This window comes from Nycticebus coucang, chromosome 3 (assembly GCF_027406575.1).
Source record: "Nycticebus coucang isolate mNycCou1 chromosome 3, mNycCou1.pri, whole genome shotgun sequence".
Classification (NCBI taxonomy): Eukaryota; Metazoa; Chordata; class Mammalia; order Primates; family Lorisidae; genus Nycticebus; species Nycticebus coucang.
Genome location: NC_069782.1, coordinates 99,685,669 through 99,708,350, shown reverse-complemented (window position 1 = coordinate 99,708,350; position 22,682 = coordinate 99,685,669). Strand labels below are relative to the sequence as shown.

At 36.6% G+C, this 22,682-nt stretch overlaps 1 protein-coding gene across 6 annotated transcripts in view; it reads right to left on the bottom strand.

The window, feature by feature from the left end:
- The window catches only part of HERC4 (HECT and RLD domain containing E3 ubiquitin protein ligase 4), a 158,798-nt gene that overhangs the window by 55,619 nt on the left and 80,497 nt on the right, over positions 1–22,682 (bottom strand). For 5 of the 6 annotated variants that reach the window (XM_053582950.1, XM_053582951.1, XM_053582949.1 and 2 more), the window contains 6 exons: positions 16,315–16,391; positions 15,648–15,772; positions 14,617–14,676; positions 14,410–14,521; positions 13,739–13,928; positions 5,682–5,854 (listed from right to left, as the gene is read on the bottom strand). In XM_053582950.1, the coding sequence (XP_053438925.1) occupies positions 5,682–5,854; positions 13,739–13,928; positions 14,410–14,521; positions 14,617–14,676; positions 15,648–15,772; positions 16,315–16,391 (737 nt within the window). The remainder of the gene's footprint in view (positions 1–5,681; positions 5,855–13,738; positions 13,929–14,409; positions 14,522–14,616; positions 14,677–15,647; positions 15,773–16,314; positions 16,392–22,682) is intronic. The other variant, XM_053582954.1, reaches the window with a different exon arrangement.

Sequence of the window (22,682 nt, the reverse complement as noted above, 5' to 3'; positions counted from 1 at the left end):
TCAGAGAAATAATGGTATTGATGCCATGCAGAGAAATGCCTGTATTCTTAGGAGATTAATGGTGAAGTATTAAAGGGTGATATCTGCATTTTACTTTCAGATAATTGATGAGAAAAGTATAAATACAAACATATACTATATAAAGCAAATGTGATAACACATTAATAATTCCTAAGTCTAGAATGGAGGGCATACAGATATTCACTGTATGTCTTTCAATGTTTCAGTATGTTTTAAGATATGCAAAATAAAAATTGAAGAGGAAACTAAATGGAAAAGATTGTACAAAAAAAAACAAAAGGTTCAGGGAGAACCTTTTAGGCAGATAGAACAGCATCAGCTAAAGGAGAGAAAATTTAAATATACCTGTCCTAGCTAAACTACTGGTCCAAAGAGAACAAGAGACACATGGAACAAAACTGGACTCACATACAGCTTGGAACTAAGCTAAGCTAAACCTTGTCTAGGTGAGCCAACCTCAGTTAAGTCTCAGGCTAAACCAGGACCACTCCAGCAGGAATTAGAGTAAGTGCTTATTACTGTACATATGCCAATTAAGTTTTGGCATGTTTTGTTGTAGAGCATTATTGTGGCAAGAGCTGATACACGGGGAAATAACTTAAGGTTTTAGAGCCAATAAGGGACACATTCAATGATAATTTATGAAAATTATTCTGTTGGCAGAATGGGGCATAGCAAAGAATACGAAAAGAGGTTAGTGGTAGGAAAATGAATCAGGGTATTACTACAAGATTCAAGGTTTCTAAATAAGAAAGAATGCAAGGCCATGCGGGTGGATTGCGTGAGCTCAAGAGGAGAAGAATGGCTTATATAATTTCCACATTTTACAAACTTTTACTCTAAAGTATACCTAATAGAAAGAGAACAACCACATACTTAACACTATTACTTATCTCCTTCCACAATAAGTAGGAGGGGAGTGTTAGATTTCACTAAAACGCAGATTTTACCTTAAAATTCATTCAAATTTTATGTTCCAATAATAAAATAATAATGGCTGTCATTATGCAACACCAAGTAGACATCACCAAATACAACAGGGCTGCTAAACAACAATGACAACTACAACAAAAAACAGCCAGGGGTTGTGGTGGGTACCTGTAGTCCCAGTTACTTGGGAGGCTGAGGCAAGAGAATCGCTTAAACCCAAGAGTTGGAGGTTGCTGTGAGCTGTGACGCCACAGCACTCTACCCAGGGCGACATAATGAGACTGTTTCAAAAAAAAAAAAAGTTCACATATATGCATACTTATATATACATAAATGCACACAATATATATTTTAAATACTTATATATATGAGGTTTATAAGTATTTTTTATGAATATGTCTGAAATGCTTGATCCTACAGCTTACTCCCAAAGGCACATATAGTTCAGTTTAAGAAGCACACATTTAGTTGGGCACAGTAGCTCAGGCCTGTAGTCTTAGCACTCTGGGAGGCCGAGGCAGGTGGATTACTTGAGCTCAGGAGTTTGAGACCAGCCTAAGCAAGAGTGAGACCCCTGTCTGTATCAAAAATAGAAAAAGTAGGCAGGTGTTATGGCAGGTGCCTGTAGTCCCAAGTACCTGGGAGGCTAAGGCAAGAAGATCTCTCTAGCCCAAGAGTTTGAGGTTGCTGTGAGCTACGATGCCATAGCACTCTAACACAGGGTGACAGAATGAAACTCTGTCTCAAGAACAACAACAACAAAAAAAAACAAAAAGAACACATTTAATATTACTGTTTTTATTTTGCCAGTTAGCACTTTCAACCTGTCTTGTTATTGACAGAAACACTTCAAACTTTATTCGCTGTTTTAATTTTTATCTGTGATCCAAGTACTCATTTGGGAGAAATTGACCAAAGTGAAACTGCAATTACTGGCTTTCAAATAATACAATGACACCTAGTTTAGATCGAAGTCTTCCAAGAGCAAGGGGTCAGGCAAACTATAACCTATGGGCTGCAAAGTGGAACTCCAAGAGCAAGGAGTCAACAAACTTCAACCTGTGGGTACATGGTAGGAGGATCCCTTGAGCCCAGGAATTCCAGGTTACACCACCACACTCTAGCCTAGGCAGTAGAGCGAGACTCATTCTTTTTATTAGTGAAGTAGTTTTCTTCCCTAAAAGCAATGTCTTATGTGTCTTGCAGATATGATATATAAAGCTTTTAAGAAGAAATGCTAACATATTTGAATGAAAATTAACAATGCAAAAACAAGGTTTGGTTCCCAAACAGACAAATTTCAGTCAAACTTAAACTCAGGGAAATTATAGCTGATACTCAATTTAGCCACAATGATTTGATAACTAAAATCAGTTAACACTAGCTTCTAAAATAGGGAAATTAGACACTGAACAGAGACAGATACAAGAAAATCTTTAAAAATATATGCTCATATAATGACGTATTTGCCATTATATGAGCCATTATTTTCTCCAGGAAAAACTTTCAGAGTTTATGTGCTCTCACAGCATCCTGAATTTTCCCTAACCTAGTACTTACCATGGTATATCATAAATGGTACTTATTTATTAAATGTATACAATCCCTCTACATTGTAAGCTTAAAAAGGGCAGAAATCACATCTTTTCCTTATCCCCACATCCCTGTATCTAATATAATGATAAGCATATAGTAGGCACTCAATAAATACTTACAAAAAGAACTTTAAAAGAAATCACATGATAGAAATTTAAAAATAACTTATACAGTCTGTATTATTGCCTAACATGTACAAAAGAAAATCTATGTAAGTTTGGTCATAATACTTTTACTTCACATTTTAATTACAGTTTAGTATTCTAATTTATAAACCTTGCTTTGGGGTAGAAATGGTATGTCTTATCCACTTGGTTCATTTAAGGTTTCCTTGTAAAGAAAATTTTGAAAATCACTGATTCAGAAGATTAGCATATTATGTAGCGACTACGTTAGATTTTTCTTTTGGCATACTAGCATCTCTACAATATACTGTGTAAGAACTCAGAAACTTCTAAATAACCCAATTACTTGTCAATAACCTCATTTATCTGATCGTCTGACAGCAGGTACCAAGGTATTTTTCTTATGATGCCATTTGGAGTACTGCAAATGATTTTTAATTAAAAAATTTTCCAAAGGACATGACATATGGGAGGAACAAGTGCATCCATATATCCTAAAATAAATAGCAGACACGAAGTCCAGTTCTCTAGTTCCTAGGCCAGGTCAAGAAGGAAACTATTTGAGGAAACCTCCCCTAATGCTTAGCCATGGTACAGAAAGAAGGAATATAGATAGTTGACAGATACAAGGTGTCTTTGAAAAAACAAGTTTGATAAATAACTTGGGTTTCTCTATAAAGATGAAAATAAAATCATCCTTCATAGCTAACATCCCTGGTTATTTATGGCAGAGTGTAACAAAGTAAAGTTTTCTCCAGAGTAAGTGCAGAAGAAAGGTAACTGACTGCCCTAAAGACTCCCAGAAAAGATTCTTAAGAAATTCATATCAGTATCATCCTGCTTTTGACTATATAACAACTTCAAACAAGAACTCATTTTCCTCTTAACTGACTAAATCGAGTCAAAAATAGTGGTTTATCATCCAAATGGTGGTGATGAAAAACGCAATATCACTGCCTTAAAAATGTATAACAACTTACTTATGTTGTATAATTTAAACAATACATCAGCCCTAGAATACTATTGGAGCTAATGTTTTAATCCAAATTTTAAAGATAATTATACATTTGCATATGTAATAAAGAGAAAGACTTGTTCAAAATCACACTGCTAGGAAGCAGCACAGAAGAGATTAGAAATTGCTTCGTAGTCTAGGGATCTAAAGTATGAACTTGTAGATCTAGGAGCATAAAATAAAACTAATCCTCTTCTAAATACACCTTGTTACTACATCTGCTAATATAGAAGACCATTAGCAATAGCAAAGACTATGCAAGCTGACTTGGCTTTGTGTTTCAACTCTACTACTTACTGATTCCTGGCCTCTGACATTGAGATTCATTTTTCCAGTCTATAAAAAGGGGAAATATCAACTACGCAACAGTTTTAGAAAGTTAAATGAGTAATATATCTGAAGATCTCACATGAATTACATAGAAAGGAGGCTTTAATCCTAGCCATTATTAGCAAGCAGTAAATGTTAGATTATTTTCCTTCCCCTTCAACTAACAAGTTAGGATCCTAAAATCTAGAATGACTTCATCAAAAAAGTCTCTGGACATGGAACCCTATAAAGTTTTCCTCGGTAGAGACTGAGGTTTCTGAGTTAGGCATATACCTCAATCTGTACAAATTTAAATTATCCCCCCAAGTCCTGCCTATAGTTATGAAAGATAAAATATTTAATTTCCTCCCTTTCTCCTCCTCTTTCTCTTCCTTTTTCTTGAAGTAGAAGACACAGCTAAGGAAAAAGGGCATTTTTTTAAGGGAAAATAAAAGTAAGCAAATAATGAAGGCAGAAAGAATAAATAATTATTTGGGAATAGGGTCCAGTGAAAAGAGATGGCTTGCCAAAGTAGTAGGAGGAAGTCCAGAGGTAAAAAAAAAAAAAAAAATCTAATTCATCTCTTGAATCCTAGGCAAAAGGTACACAGAAAGGTAGAGACCCATACATAACATTAGATGATTTTCTTAATAGCTAGCAGTTTACTGCAGACCCAGATACTGATATGCTAAAAGAAAGCTTTAGAATGACTTGTTTCCCTAGGGGGAAAAATGGCTATCATTTTTCTAGGAATTGTGGACATACTAAATAGAAAAGAAAAAAGTCCAGGAAATTAAGAAGCTGAGAAAAATACCCAGAATGTTCACTTAAAAAATAAATGATCCATGAGGGTTTTTTCTTACAGAAGAAATAGAAGGGATAGCTCCTTTATCCCTTTATTATTTACCTTAGTACTAGGCAAGAGGGTCTGAAAATGCAAAGAAGCTATTAAGGAGAAGAAAAAGATTAAAGGTTCATGTGGCTTTCATTCGCTCTATAGGCCAGAAACACATGCTTCTCCCTTAGGTCATGTCTCATCTAAACAGCAATCAAGAACACCCGAATGGCATAATAAGAGCTATACCTACCAACGCTTAGGGATGACTCAAATCCATCTTCAATGAAACAACTGAAACTCTACTTCTTCATATTAACTCTGAACTGCTACAAGTGTAAAGAGTGCTATTTCTTACACTGGGAAGGAGAAGAAAGAATAGGCAAATTAATGACTTACACATGGCTCCAATTTTAAATTAGTCATTTGTTTCAAATGAAACTTTCTACTTTGAGGCCACTAATACCCAACAGCAAAAGAACAGGAGTTTATAATTACAACTAGTTTCCAGTCTCTTTCATATGATAACCACCTATAACTAATAACAACAAAAAGTATTATATAAACTAAATTATGTTCCTCACAAGAAAACGTAAGAATTCAAATTCATTGGTAATACAATTGTTCTTCCCAACTATAGAAAAGTTATTTACATACAAATGCTTAGAAAAATCAAGTAAGACCCAAACTCCAAAGTATGGGCAAATTACTTCTTTAAAGGAAATTACAATAACATGTCCAATTTTCTATAATAACGCCAATCTCAATCCCTAATATATTAATATTAAAATGAACATTATTAATCTGTTAGTAGGAATGGGGAAAAAGAAAAATAAACTATTGGACATACCCTATGTAATATTTCTAAAACCTTTAATGCAGTATGAAGAAAATTGTTGAAGATTCTTCTTTCAGAAGGGGGAATGCCGATCTTGTAGAGTTTCAAAAGATGTACCACAACTTCCTTAAAAAGTTCTACTATCTTGAGGAAGAGTGGAGGTTCAAGTACTGACCACCAGTTTTCTGTTATTAAAGGGTAAAGATGCAAATAAAATGAATTTTTTTTTTTACAAATCACAATTTTCAAAATCATACTGATTTTTCTTCTAAAGCAGTGGTTCTTAACCCTTTGAAAAATCCCAGAAAGATGAATATAACACAATATTTTATGTAACATTTCTAGGGCTCATAGACTCCTCCAACCCCCAGACCAACTTAAAGAATACTGTTAGGTAACTGCCCCAGAGAAAGCCCCTCCCCCAGAAAAGCACCTTCCTACTTTCTACAGACCAAGATTAGAGCTGTCTCACTCTTTAAGTTACAGCTACGGCTGAAAATTTCAAACTTATGGCCTGCCCCTAATGGCTCTTCGGCCAGAGCAGTAACTCCTTATTGGCTAGTCTACCATCTAGTCACCATTCTAAGACTACCCCTAACAGAACCTATATAGCTCTTATTCGCATGCTCTCTCTCACTCCCCTCCTCTCTCTTCTCTCTCTCTCTGTCCCCCCCTCCTTCTTTTCTCTCCTCCTTGGTGCTGCTCTGCTGCATCCCTCCCCCGCCAATAAAAACCTTTCATACAAGCCTTGGTGGTCTGTGAGATCTCTGCCAGTCGAGTGTCCCCCATCCCCCTTTCATCTGGTGTCAGAAAGTGGGATGTAATTAGGGAACATTCCCAAGGGTAGCCTCCACCTCTTCCATGGGGTTTTAACTCCTGGGGGCTCCCTATCCTCTTCTCACACTCCCGATGCTCACCACCCCATCTGCTTGTGTCCATCCGCCAAGGTGCTCTAACCAGCACTCAACACCAGCCTCATCCAGACTTGGTGAGTACCCCTATGGGAGTGAGTTTTCCCTGATTGTGGGCTGGGTTGCTTACATTCCTGGAGATTCACCCATTTCTCCAGGCTTCAGTTCCCTATTCCCATTAACCTTGTGTGGCTTAGCCCTGAGCTTCCACATGTTCCCACGAAAATTCCTGGTGCCAGGTCTCAAGCTCTCCACAGCCCCAAGGGTCAAACCCTGATTTAGGTCGGTGACAACCTGTCCTGGACTGTGTTCTCATTTTCTCCGCCAGCAAGAAAGCAGCAAAGAGTCGCCCTTTGTCCTGTCTTTGGTGATTCTACTCAGGCTTTATTCCCGCGAGGAATCGCCATGGATGCAGGCCATTCTATCCCACCTAATTCCTCCTTTGGGTGCTTATTACACCACCTGGTAGAATTAGGAAACTCTCTACCCAGGTTAAATCACTTTATTCATTTTTCTTTAATTCGAAACTTATATAACTATTGTGACCGCCTTGGCAAATAGAGCGAGGTCCCTATGTTCAGGGCTTCTCATATCTTAAAACCAAGCCTAATTTATATTCAGATGATTCCAAAATTCTTGTAACAAACAGCTCTCCTACTCTCTATCTCCCTGAATCAGCAGATAAACCTCCGCCATGCAGACGAGTGGCCACTGGTTCCAAAACCAGAGTAATTCTTGTTCTAGCCCGCCATATTCAACTCCTCCCTCAACCACACAGTTGCCTCCACCCTCTGTCAGTCCTACTTCCCCGTCAACCAATCTGAGCTCATCTCCTAATTCCTCCCCTCCAACTAGCCCTCAGTTCTTCCGTATGGTCTCTCAGTCCACTTCCGGCTGCACCAAGAAACACTTCCTAACCTCTTTACTCCTTTCTTCCTTCAGCTCCTCCATATAATAATCCTACAGTGCCACCATATAACAATTTATTACTATGTCATATCAACTTAACTAACATTATGTTTTTATTATTTTAACCAATACCCTAACCTCTGACTAGTGCAAATGAGTGTGGAAGAGTGTGAAAGAGGCAGCAAATCAATTTCGTATGTCAAACAATGAGCATCCTACAGGTTACACTGCAGTCCCTAACTCCCAGCCAAATTAGAATTATAATAATAATACTAGAAAAAAAAAGTAGAAACGGTTTTATTACCTGTATTCTCAATTGTAATAAATTATGGAAAATCATACAAAATAAGTCTAAAAATCCTTCAGCTTTCCAACCCCTTACTGAGGCTTTTATTAAATATACTAACTTAGATCCTAAATAGATGGGAAAAACATTCTCATAACTTATTTCTTTAACCAAAGTTACCCCAACATCAAATTTAAGCTAAAGTGTTTGGAGCACGGACCCCTGACACCCCAGGCTGTAACTTTAAACACAGCCTTTAAAGTTTACATGGGATGAGATGATATTTTCCGAAGGGAAAATAAAAAATCTCAAACCCAAAATTATCAAATGCTAGCTCAAAATATTACAAACAGTATCACTGAGGCCATCATTCCTAACCTGCCTAAGTCATCAGGGGCCAAAGGCCGCTTCATAACTCAACCACCTGAACCATGCTACAAATCGGTGGAGAAGACCACTGGATACAACGTTGCTCTAATCCTAGGCCCCCCCCCCCGCCAGGGCCATGCCCTCTCTGCAAGAAAGGGCCATTGGAAAGCTGACTGTCCCTTGACCCAGAGAGGACATGGGGCGAGCCAACCTGCAGCACCTACAGCAGACTCGTTGGGACTTGCCTCTTCTGAAGACTAACGGGACCCTGGCTTCTCTCACCCGATGAAGATTACCTCTACAGAGCCAAGAGTAACCCTGATGGTGGCAGGTAGGATGATTGCTTTTCTATCAGACACAGGAGCTAGCTTCTCAGTTCTTAAAGAGTTCAGCGGTCCTACCTCCCTGTCGCCGACCTCTATTGTCCGGGTAAAGGGTTTTTTTCCACTGTCCATGTCAAACTCCTTTTTTACACTGCATGATTGGCAATTTCTCATTTATACATTCCTTTTTAGTACAACCTTCCTACCCAGTTCCCCTTCTGGGATGTGACATACCTTCCAAATTAGGTACTGCCCTCACTTTTGATCTTAAATTGATAAATGCTGACCCATTTATCAATGGGTACTTCTGCCTCACTCTACCTCGTCCTTTCCCAAGCTATAAAAGACTCGTCGCCCTAGCCCATTCCACCAGAGCAAGTAAATCCTAAAATTTAGGATACTAAAACCCCCTCAGTTGCCTCCTACGCTCCAATTCTTATTAAACTAAAAAACCCTTCTATTTTTCCTTGTCAAGGTCAATATCTACTTCCCAATCTAGTCTCCTAAAACTTCAATCTATTATACAAAATTTTCCTATTAAAAAAAGGGTTTTTACAACCTGCCCACTCACCATATAAATCTCCCATACTAGCAATTAAAAAACCTAATGGCACCTATCACTTAGTACAAAATCTAAGACTCATCAACTCTGTGGTCATTCCTATACACCCAGTAGTCCCTAATCCATACACCCTCCTATTAACCATTCCACCTTAAACCACTTATTTCTCTGTACTAGAACTCAAAGATGCTTTCTCCATTCCCTTACACCCTAATTGCCAGAACCTATTTGCCTTCACATGGACTGACCCTACTTCTCAGACTTCTTCCCAACTCACTTAAACCATACTCCCCCAGAGATTTCGTGACAACCCACAGTTATTTGACCAGACATTATCACGAGACCTCCAATCCTATAATCCTTCTCCTTCAACCTTAGTTCAGTATGTCAACAACCTTCTATTCTATAATCCTACTTTACATGACTCTAAGTAAAACACCTATTCCCTCCTTAATTTCCTTACAAATAGGAGATATCGTATCTCTCCCTCAAAAGTTCAATTTTTCCAACAGAAAGTCACTTACCTTAATGTCCTTTTATCCTCAGACTTCAAAACTATTACCATAGACAAAAAAACCCTTCTTCAGAACTTTCCTCTACCCACCACAAAACAAGAAATCCTCTCCTTTTTTAGAGTTACCTGGATACCTTAGAGCATAGATTCCCAACTTTTCTCTCCTAACTGCTCCTTTATATAATGCTACTCAAAATAACCCTCATAAGCCTCTCCTAACCTTCATTTCCATTTCTTTTAAATCTTTACAGCGTGCTTTATTATAAGCTCCAGCCCTCCACCTTCCTAATCTTTCTCGCGACTTCCTCCTATATATTACAAAAAAACGTGTATTTTCTCTCGGCGTACTTGAATATCAGCTAAGCCACACCTTAACTCCAGTTACTTATCTCTCAAAATAGTTAAATCACACTGTTCAAGATTAAACCCCTTATCTCAAGACATTGGCAGCCACAATTACTCTAATACAAAAAATCAAAAAAACTCACTTTTGATTCCCCTACTACTACTGTCTTATCCCCTCATTCTCTATCTGATCTTTTAACATACAAAAATCTTCAAACCCTACCACCAGGCCTCATTCTTAACCTTCAAACCTCTCTTATCTGACCCATCATTATCTTTTAACACATGTCCCACACTAAATCCTACATCCCTCTTACCTACTCCAACTCATCACCCACTCACAATTATCTTCAAACACTAGACACTCTTCTCCCTTGCCTCTCCAACGTACAAGAAAGACCTCTTAACTCTCACTTTATTATCAAACTACTAAAAGCTTCTAAATTACCTAAGACTATAACCATTGTCCATTACCATTCACATCAATCTAACCACTCACCTATATCAAAGAATAACAACCGAGCTGACGGTGCAGCACGTACGGCTGCTCTCCAGTGCTCATCTCCTGACACCTTCTCTCACCTCCTGCTTGCTTCTATTCCTATTACTGCTACAGTAAAAGAAAACAAATCAACCTCCCACTCGTAACCTCCTCACCTTTCTCCACAAGTTATTTCACCCCAACTCTCAATACTACAATTTCTCAAAACTTTCTTTCCTCTCTCACAAATAAATTAAGAATTTCTAAATCGGGGTGGCGCCTGTGGCTCAGTCGGTAAGGCGCCGGCCCCATATACCGAGGGTGGCAGGTTCAAACCCGGCCCTGGCCAAACTGCAACCAAAAAATAGCCGGGCGTTGTGGCGGGCACCTGTAGTCCCAGCTACCCGGGAGGCTGAGGCAAGAGAATCGCTTAAGCCCAGGAGTTGGAGGTTGCTGTGAGCTATGTGAGGCCACGGCACTCTACCGAGGGCCATAAAGTGAGACTCTGTCTCTACAAAAAAAAAGGATTTCTAAATCAACTTACATCATCCTAGAAGATCTGCCAGCACTCCAACCCACAAACAAAGTCTTGCCTCTCACATTTCCCAACTTACCAGGCTAGGAAACTTCTTCCTGAAACAAACTAGCAACTTAATTTCACACACATACCTAAGATCAAACGTTATAAATACCTCTTAGTATTAATAGATCACTTCTCAAATTGAAGCTTTTCCTACTACAAACAAGAGAACTACCACTATTACCTCTGTTATACTCAAAAACATTATTCCCCGCTTTACAATCCCCTGTTCTTTACAATCCAACAATAAATCTAAATTCACTTCCACCATTTTTCAAACCTTAAACAAAGCCTTAAATATCCCATAGCACTGCCATATTCCTTTCCATCCTCAATCTTCAGAGAAAATTAAAAAATCTCTTTACACACTAAACTTCAGGCCGCCCCAATCATAATTCCTAACAATTTGTCTTTCAAACTTTCAAACCCTGCATCTCTTAATTTAACAACTTGCACATACGAAACTAAACCTCTTATGCCCTCAATTAAGTCGTCCAGTCATACCCTCTTTACTTCAACTCTACCAGCATCACTCCCCTATTGGATCTGAACCCATCGAAGTGCTCTAATATAGTCACTTTCCCTTCCAAGCCAAAAAAGAAGTTACACGGAAAATGCCATTGTTCCTTCCAGTTTCTCTACAGAAAACTTTATACCAAATTCCCCCGTCCACATTCAGAATCTCTATTCCATAATTATATTACTACCTCATTTTAAAATTATTACAGGAAATAAACCTGTTCCAGTGCCTCCTCTTTCTCTCTATTTACTTCCCTTACTGGCAGCGGTGAGAATCGCGACTGGCATAGGCACAGGAACAGCTAGCATTTCCTATTCAATAACTCATTTTATTCAAACTCAACTCTCAAAGTTATCTCAACAGGTGACTACTCAGTTGGTACTCCAAACCTACAACAAAAGAAACTGTTCGTTGTAAATGGACTACACTCTACTCCAGACCACAAGACTTTCCTGAACACCACTTCTAAACAACCACCGCTAAAAGGACAGTCTGAAAGCAAAAACTTACATCCGCCCAATGAAAAAGGTCACAATTGTCCTCTTGTTGGCCAATTAAAACTACGAGCCCCTCTCAGCAGGAAGAAGCTACAGAAGAGAGAACTCTATGTCCCCTATCGCAGGACCAAGCCCCCTATTTTTAATATATCAAGAAGGGAGAAATGTTAGGTAAATTGCCCCAGAGAAAGCCCCTCCCCAGAAAAACCCCTTCCTACTTTCTACAGACCAAGATTAGCTGTCTCACTCTTAAAATTACAGCTACCCACTGAAAATTTCAAACTTATGGCCTGCCCCTAATGGCTCTTTGGCCAGACCAGTAACTCCTTATTGGCTAGTCTACCATCCAATCACCATTCTAAGACTACCCCTTACAGAACCTATATAGCTCTCTTATTCGCGTGCCCTCTCTCACTCGGTCCTCTCTTCTGTCTCTCTTGATCTCTCCTCTCTCTCTTCCCCTCCTCTCTCTTTTTTCTCTCTCTGTCTCTCCTCTCTCTCTCCCCCTCCCCGCTCCTCTCTTTCCTCCCCCCTCCCACCCTCTTCTTTTCTCTCCTCCTTGGTGCTGCTCTGCAGCATTCCCTCCCTCTCCAATAAAAACCTTTCCTACAAGCCTTGGAGGTCTGTGAGATATCTGCCGGTCGAGTGCCCTCCCCTCCTTTCAAATACTTCCTAAAAGCTCTCAAAAACAAAAAGGAATGGCCTATTGGATTTACATTCTTGGTTTTCTAAATTATATTAAAACTTCACCATTATACCTAATACTAAAACCAGTTATTAAAAAATGTTTTAGAAATTAGAATTTTTAATTTTTAAACAAATCATACTTTAAAATTGCATTGCTATAATATTTAAGGATTTTTCCAACTTATATCTTTGAATTTGATATATGTTTGAAATACTGTGAATCACCACCTTTAAAAAGTAAGCTTCAAACAGAAGCTGAACAATGTAAAGTATAACATATCTGTCCTTCCCCACATTCACTATTTGTTACTAACTACAAACACTATACTGCTATGAAGCAGGTAGAAAGAATACAAAAATGTCTATCAAGAGGGAACCAATACTCATGTGAGTCCCTGCTTCACTATTCCATTACTGGCTACTTCCCTAAGATTTCAGCATTCTACTTCTTGCTGTTGCTTCCTCCACTCGCCCTCAGTCTTAAATGTCTTGTACTGATTTTATAACTTCTATGTATCTCAGTCCCACTTATCCAAGTAGCAAACTACAGAGATGAAATCCATACAATTAGAAAAATTAAAGTGGGAAAAGTTTAGGCCAAAAAACTAGAGCAACAGAGATAGAACCACAAGATCAGATGAACAGTAAAATCTCATCTATAAGCAAAGAAATAAAATGAAACATTGGGAAATCAGCAAGTAAAGGAAAACACACAGCAAAGGTTGACATCAGGATTAAATGAAGTCTTAAAACCCAGGTCTGTTCAGTTTTCATTGTTCCTCCTCCTTTAATAGGATTATCCTGAAGGTGTTAAGAGAGAAGAATATGGACTAACATTTTTCATCTTTCCACCTATTGCTCAATTAAACCTCTGTATCTTATATGCTTTGCCTTTAAAAACTCCAACAACTAGAATCAAACAACTAGACAAAAGCAACAAAAATAGGTCGAGCCAGGTTTATTTTTCACAAAGATAATGTCAAATAAGCAGGGCAGCAAAATTTCAAATAGCAAAAAAGTTAAGAACTTAGGAACATTTTCATTTAAAAAGAAAAGGTTTCAAAAGAAAATATTAAAATTCTTACCAAGTACTTTCAGTGGTGCCTTTTCTAGGTTCACAAGAGCTGTACCAAAGGGAATTGCTATTGTTGTGAAATTGTTGGAATCACTCATCAGGGGACATTCTGGTAGAGTAAGATAAAACCTCAATGCTTCAACATCAGGTAAGGAGCTAGTCAGTTTAGGAATAAGATTCTTTTCCAAACTAGCTGCCACCTATATTTTGACAAAAAGTAAAACCTACTTCATTTAAAATGAATGCACTTTCAAAAAAAGAGAGAGAGAAAGGAAAGAAAAAGAAACTTATACTACAGCAAACATGAAATGACACAGAAAGAGGGGGAAAAAAAGACAATCTCTTATAATGAATATTTTGAAACACAATTAAAGATTAATGCCTAAGTACTGCTAAGAGAGTTCAAAAAGTCTTGATTGCAAGTCCCAATTTAAACTCTCCACCTCTCTATGCACACAGTAATGTTAAGTAATTCATCTGAAAGGACTTACAGACCTTTGACATCTAAATTACAAATGCTTTAAAATAAAACCAATTTTAATGCTTTATTAATACAACTAACCAAAGTACATCATAATGAAAAGTCTGTGAAACTGCAAAATTAAGCTATAAACATATTTTAACATTTAACAAAAAACTGAACGGATAATAATGTAACTATAGAATACTTTAAAAACAAACCTGCTGCGATATCTGTGGATGATCAGGTTGTATAAGTTTGTGAAATAAAAGTCTAGCAGTATTCATATCAACACCTGAAAATTTGGTGCCTGTTCTATAGTGATCATCATTGCTTTAGGGGGAAAAAAAGAAAAATTTTTTTAATTATTTCATTTCTTTTTTAATATATTATTAAAAATTTCAGCATATCAAGGAATTGCCACTTACCTAACAGCTAGAAAACTTCCATTTAGGCAACCAGAAGAAGAAAATGTTCCATCTATCTCACTAAAAAAGAAATTTAAAAATTTAAAAATTTCTTATATCACAACCTGAGCAATTTAACTGTTCACTTTTTAAAATGAATACTTAATCTAATATTTAATGCTACATTACTCCTCCAACATATGATTAGAATAAATCAGAAGTATTTAAATAATTTAAGATTGATTAAATAATACTTAACAAAGTAATATTTCTTAAATATTACATTCATCCTGATTTACTAAATGAGTGTGACCTCCTTAAAAAAGAATTCTAACATAATCACATACATTTAATTTTTTAAATTCCACATGGTAATGAGCCTAATCTAGGATGTTATTTTGTGGAATTTCAGAAAAGTTTTAGTTTGGGAAAATAATCCAGAATAACAAAACTGCTTATCAAATACAACTCCTTATACCAAATACTAACACTGAAAAATAAAAAAATCAACAAACAAAATCCTAAGTACTGAACAAGTTAGCCTAAAAGCAAAATATTTAAGAAAGAATTAACGGTCAAATCTTCTAGGGAGCATAAAAGTTAAGATAGTGACCAATATGAAGCCCCCCAAAACACATTTCAAACCCAACACTAAAAATGGCTATATTTAAAACTTTGTTATCATTTAACGTATCTTTACTATATGAAAGGGCTTATACAAATTTAAATAAGATCTTTTAAAATATTCATTATTCAGCTGCTCGGGAGGCTGAGGCAAGAGAATCGCTTAAGCCCAGGAGTTGGAGGTTGCTGTGAGCTGTGTGAGGCCACAGCACTCTACCGAGGGCCATAAAGTAAGACTCTGTCTCTACAAAAAATAAAAATATTCATTATTATAGAAATTCTATACATTTCAATATTTTATATATAAACCTTTCAGTGAATGATATTCAATGAAATATATATTTAAATGAAAACTTCCAACTAAAGATTTCTTTATTGTAGGGTTGAGAGGTTATATTTGTCTTTGTGTTGGTAAAATGTTTTTTTACTTGGCTATCTCCACAGGAAACCTTCCAGAAGGGTAGCTCAGCCATTTTTGAATTAGAGCTTCATTCACTGTCCAGATCTGCCTTGAAGGATCAGGATATCGAAAGTCATCTGGTGGCCCACAGTTCTAAATTTTAAAATACAGACATTAGTCAGAAGGAAGAGATATATATAACTCAAAACCAAGAACCCCATATGTGTTTGTTTTTTTAAAGAGAAGTAAATCTCTATTAAACATCTCAAACAAAAACCAATAGTTTAGAAAAAATTTGTTTATAGACTTGAAGGAGAAAAAAATTGAGGCAATTACTTTATAAAATTAATATGGGTTTTAAAAATTACTCAAGGCTGGGTGCTGTGGCTGAGGCCAATAATCCCAGCACTCTGGGAGGCCCAGGTGGGAGAATAGCTTGAGTTCAAGAGTTCAAGACCAGCCTGGGCTACACAGCAAGACCCCCAAATTACAGGATGTAGTGGTACATGCCTATAGTCCTAGGTACTTAAGAGGGTGAGAAAGGAGGATCACTGTGATGAGCTATGATCTTATTGCTGCACTCAAGCCTGGATGATAAAGAGAGATACCACCTTAAAAACATAAATAAAATAAATAAAAATAAAAATTCCTCAAAATTATAGGAGCTATTTATTTACATGACTGTACTATATTACCTGGGGACTAGAGTAATGTGAAAAGCTTTGATCTCCCCCAGAGAAAATTCTTTTTACACAGAAATGTTCTTCAGAATCTGTAATAAAAATAAAATGTAAAAAAAATTAAAATACAAGATTTATAATCATAACTGTTACCTGCTCTTGACCCCTTCCCCTTGATGGACTAATTCTTGACCGTGTATTATTTGTGACCATGGCTGCTAAAGAGAATTACAAATTCTTTTCAAGGAAAAGACCACATCTTAATTCCCTTGATTATTCCCTACTACCAACCATGATGTTTTATTTGTAAAAGAACTCAGTAAATATTTGTCAATATGAATACACAATATAAATAAGTATTATCTAGCTTGGAACATACCAATAATAAGAGCTTCAGAGTTCAGAACATTAATATAATAAATTTTTCCATAAGTCACAAGAATGCTCTACAGCTAAAACAACCTTTTAGAACAGATGTAAAGAATTAAATGTGTGTCCAATAAGGCAATCACTCAACTAAAATTTTTTTCTACATGTTCTCACAAGTCTACATGAAATCAAAAGATTTAGCAAAATGCTATTCATTTATTTCTAAAATATGACTTTTCCCTCTATAAATAATTCCCAGAAGATGGATTACTCACCTACAGTACACAAACAGGTTTCTAGAAAATATGAGTTAGGTGCCAAAAGTTAGTTTCCTTCATTTCCTATTAATTATTACTCCAAAAAGTTTTCCGAAACCTAACAAGTCACTTCTGTACAGCTTTGTGTTTCCTGTTTAGGTTTCTCCTAACAACTACTTGGTTTTCTGTATGTCCTATAAATTTGTAGTGGAATCTAGACAGGCTTCAATCACAGTCCGATTCCCCCCTTCCCCCAGAAAAACTACTACATAGGGCAAGGGGCATTCTTCCATCTGGAAACATATAATCTATTAGAGAAGAATTTTAGGTGAGTTCCTTTTTTATGAAGCTAGCAAGCACCAATTTTAAAGGCCTAGACAATTAACTCACTGTGGGTTGAAAGTGGTGATATGCTAGCATTACTTCTTCATCTTACAGCTGGACCATGAGCTTCCCCCAAAAGCTGCATAGTTACCCTATACAGGAAAGGATTAATGTTTGATTTTTTGCATTTATTTACTATTCTCCTGCTTTTTAAATGTTCATTTCTTTTATAACAAAGAAGGAAATAATTTTTGCATGTTTCTTAGAAATATCAATTTCCTCTTTGGGAAACTTCTAATAATATCCTTTATTCTATTAGATATCTTTGTATTTGTCTTATTTGTCTGCTAGGTATCTTACTATTTTTCTCATCAATATGTATGAGTATTCTGGATATTCAGGATACCAACCTTAGGTGGTAATTGCCACGAGTATTTTTTTCCAAGTAATTGTTTGCTTAACTTAGACTCACAGAACATTTTTATGATACTTTTCATTGCATTTATGATGAGAAAGGATTTTTCTAACCTCAAATCACAGAATACCTTAAGAATATTTTACTCTTTAATCCATGTATAATTTATTTTAATGTATATTCTGGGGTTAGGTTCTAAACTTCCCTTTTTATCTCCAATTTTTGTGTGGTAAGTCGTCTTCCCCTTCTCTTCAAATCAGCCATGCTTTGTTTTAATGGCTATGAAAAGGCACTGCCTCTTCCACTTACAAAACGCATTCTAAACAATTTTAGTACTCTTTCTCTATCCCAAAGTGTCCAAAAAATCTCAACATTTAACAACAGCCATTACCAAGGAAGTAAAGTTTGAACTCGAAACAAAACCTACATATGATACCTATATAAAGAATTCCACCCCCACCCCGAAATTTCCACTAAATTATAATGATCTGAATGCCCATGTATATACCAATAATGTGAATGTCTATACAGTTTTATAGCATATGATGTCTTATCGAAGAGGGCTAATTCACTTTCTTATTCTAAAATATATTGTCAAAGAAATGAGAAGTCCTTGAAATAAGACAACCCCCCAATTAAAAAAAAATACAGAATTCTGATTAGGGCACTATTTAGAAATATCTCCACCTTTCACTGTCTTTGAGCTATTTATATACTTCTGTAAATTCTACTTAGAATCAATATAATGACAGGGATACAACTATATATGTTTCTTTTTTACAAGCAAAAAGAATAATTTGGATGGTCTCTGAATCCCTTTCCACTCTTAAGATTTACTCAAGACCCCAATGTACTTCTGTTTATGTGGGTTAAAATCATTAATATTCAATGTATTAAAACTTAAAATTAAGAAATTAAAAATGAGTGCACATATTAACATAGAAGACATCTTAATATGAAAATCATTTTCACCTCATGAATCCTGAGACAGAACCACTGTCCTCAGGGAAAGTGTCAGTTTGTTCCAAAATATAAAAGAGCATAGCTACAGATGTAACTTAGAAAATAAATTTTATTTGCCTTAGTTTATAGCTGACTCTGAAAGAAGTTATGAAATGTTAAAAATCTTAACAAAGTTCACATAACTTAAGGGGCTGCTCCTTATCATTTACTGATAAATGCCAGGAATATAAAATGTTATTCTTTATTTTTTCTGTAGTCAACTAGTTAGCAAATATTTTGTCTTACTAGAGTCATTTGTTTATGCTTTATGCTTTATGAGGCCATGAGAGGAGACAGTGAAAAGGCAGCCATCTGTTAGCCAAAGAGAGAGGCCTCAAAAGACACCTGACCTCAGACCTATAGCACTTTGATCATAGACTTCAAGTCTCCAGAACTGTGAGAAAACTAATTTCTGTGGTACACTGCTCAATCTATTGTTATTTTGATCTAGCAAACTACCATACTTCCCAAAACTGAATCCTGAATATTGAAAAAGATAAAACTTCCAAGAAACAATCTATTTGAGATTTCTCAGAGGCATCTTAGAAAATCATAAATATTTGTTCTTTCAACATATAAAAAGAAATGCCAAAAATAATTATGCTTGTTTGATGTTTTACTATTAAAAGAGTTGCAAACAAAGAGTTGTCAAATCAGAAAAGATGCTTAGCCTTCCCTAGGTTAAATCTGTATGATAAAATAATTAATATAAATATTCAAAAAATTATTCCTTTTATGAGACGTCCCTGAAGATACATCAAAGTCCTTGCTTTCCACAATAGGTTTACATATTAAGGGAAATACTATTCAAAACTCTTTTGACATAGTTGTGTCAAATTTTCCTATATTTATCAAAGTTATGGTGGTACTTTGCCTGATATCAGTAAGAGTATAGTGTGATCAGTCCTAATTTCAGTTATTATTTAAAATGTTTTCTGGAACAATTTTACTACTATAATTCACATATTCAATGCCAGTGGTTCTCAAAGAGGACTACACCTCAGACTTACCTAATGGAGTTTTATGCTCATCTGTATTTATATATCAGATATAAGAATTACCACAATCTTTGAAAATAGGTTTAATCATCTTTAGAAACATTTGCTTAAAAATATTTTGTAATTATGTGTTTTGGTCAGTAGTGTTACTCTTTTTATGAACCTTCATTACATTATACCACAGTAATGTTAGCCACAATCATTTTAAGCCTCTGTTATCCTGTTATCTATTAAGTTTCTGTTTATTCTGATGCTTTCCTGAAGACTCTCCTATAGCTAACAGGCCAGAGTTTGTGTTTTTAACAGAAGGTAAGTCTAAGAGCCCTGTTAAAAGGATTACATAAGGAACCTGAAACAATCTATACATAGTATATCAAAGAAGACAGGTGGGTACAGGCTTCTGAGGAGACACCTCTTAAATAATTGTAAAAACACAGCAGTGAGCTTCTTACACTCTCTTTGTTAGATGAGATACAGTTCCGTGAAACTGCTAACCCAAGATCCAGTAGAATAAGAGGTCATTACATAAGAATGAAGGAATGAACGAAAAAAATTATTATGTTATCTATTTGGAATAACATTTTGCGCTGTTTTAATGTTCTATTTTCTGGATATTTAAATTTAAGGGGGTCATTTCTTCTTTCTAAAATTAGAAATAATTTCGCAAACTCTGCTTTGGTAAACTAAAGAGAAATATTTAAAAATGATAACTGATTCTCACTGATACCCATAATTCAATGAGAATTCAAATTCTTAGTAAGTTTCCTTTCTTTTAGCATTAACAGTGATAACAGTTATTTGCAGAGGTTCAATAAGAATCTGTTCCCTTTCTTACTAGAATGTAATCCAACCAATCAGTTATACAACAAAAGACTTAGATGTCATATTTAAGAATGATGGTTATTCAATCAGATACAACAAGTCATTTTCAAGAACCAAGTTTGCCCATACTTATGGAGGTGATGCCTACAATACCCTCTGTGCAGCAAAGGATTAGCTCATCAGGTTTTCGGTGTTATATGGGATGACTTGAGTCTTTGCAAAATTAATATGTTAAAATCCTAATCCCCATTTCCTCAGAATGTACCTTATTTGGAAATAAGGTCATTGCAGATAAAATCAGTTAAGTGAAGGTCATAATGGAGTGGGTAGGCCCCTAACCCACTACGACTATGTCCTTACAAGAAGAAATTTAAACAACAGACACATACACATGCACAGAAGATGAAGACAGCAATCTATAAGCCAAGGAATGCCAAAGATTAACAACAAACCACCACAAGTGGCCAGGCATGGTAGCTCATGTCTGTAATCCTCATACTCTGGGAGGCCAAGGCGGGTGGATAGCCTGAGCTCAAGAGTTTGAGATCTGGCCCGGGCCTGCTAAACAACAACTACAACAACAAAATAGCCAGAGGGCTGTGGCAGGTGCCTGTAGTCCCAGCTACTTCGGAGGCTGAGGCAGAAGAATCCCTTAAGCCCAAGAGTTTGAGGTTGCTGTGAGTTGTGATGCCACAGCACTCTACCGAGGGTGACATTGTGAAACTCTGTCTCAAAAAAAAAAAAAGAGTTTGAGACCAGCCTGAGCAAGAGCGAGACCCCATTCCCCCCACCAACCCACCCCCTAAAAAATAGCCAGGCGTTGTGGTGGATGCCAGTAGTACCAGCTACTCAGGAGACTGAGGCAGTGAACTATAACACCATGGCACTCTACCCCAGGGTGACACAGAGTGAGACTCTATCTCCACCCCCCACAAAAAAAACCACCAGGAGCTAGGAGACATTAAACAGATTCTCTCCCATGGCCTACATAAAGAAGCAACTCTAATTTAGGACTTCAACTGGGAGAACTGGTTAGCCACATGTAGAAGACTGAAACTGAACCCACACACCTCTCACCATTGACAAAATTGATTCTCGTTGGATAAAAGGTTGAAATTTAAGACACACAACAATAAAAATTCTAGCAGAAAGCGCAGGGAAAACACTTAAAAATATTGGTCTGGGGGTACTGCCTGTGGCTCAAAGGAGTAGGGCGCAGACCCCATATGCCGGAGGTGGTGGGTTCTAACCCAGCCCCGGCCAAAAACTGCAAAAAAAAAAAAAAAATATATATATATATATATATATATTGGCCTGGGAAAAGATTTTATGAGGAAGATGCCTTTGCTAACTTGCAGCCAGTTTATCTAAAAATAAATAAATGGGATTTGATCAAGCTAAAACGCTTCTGCACAGCTATAGGTACCACAACCAAAGCAAATAGCCCTTGGAATGGGAGATTTTTGCATGTTGCAAATCTGACAAAGGCCTGATAACTAGAATTCACAGAGAACTCAAATTAATCAACAAAAGAAGAAATAAACCAATTTATAAGTGGGCGGGAGTCTTGAAAAAACTTCTCTGAAGATGACAGATATATGGCCAAAAACACATGAAAAAATGCTCATCTTTAGTCATCAGAGAAATGCAAATCAAAACCACTCTAAGATATCACCTAACTCCAGAAAGATTAGCCCACATCACAAAATTCCAAAACTGCAGATGTTGGCAGTGGAGAAAAGGGAACATTTATACACTGCTGATGGAAATGCAAACTAATATAACCTTTATAGAAAGAAGTATGGAGAATTCTTATAGAACTAAAGGTCACCTTCCATTTGATCCCGTAATTCCATTACCACTATTTTACCCAGACCAAAAAATCTTTGCACCAGAATGTTTACTGCAGCTCAATTCATAATTGCAAGCTGTGGAAGCAGCCCAAATGCCCACCAACTCATAAACTCAGCATTAACAAACTGGCATATGTATACGGTAAGAAAAGATGGAGACTTTGTATCTTTTGTGTTTACTTGGATGGTGATGAAACACATTTTTCTTTCTTTCTTTTTTTTTTTTTTTTTTTTTTGAGGCAGAGTTTCACTTTGTTGCCCTTGGTAGAAGGCCATGGCATCACAGCTCACAGCAACCTCAAACTCCTAGGCTTAAGCAATTCTCTTGACTCAGCCTCCCAAG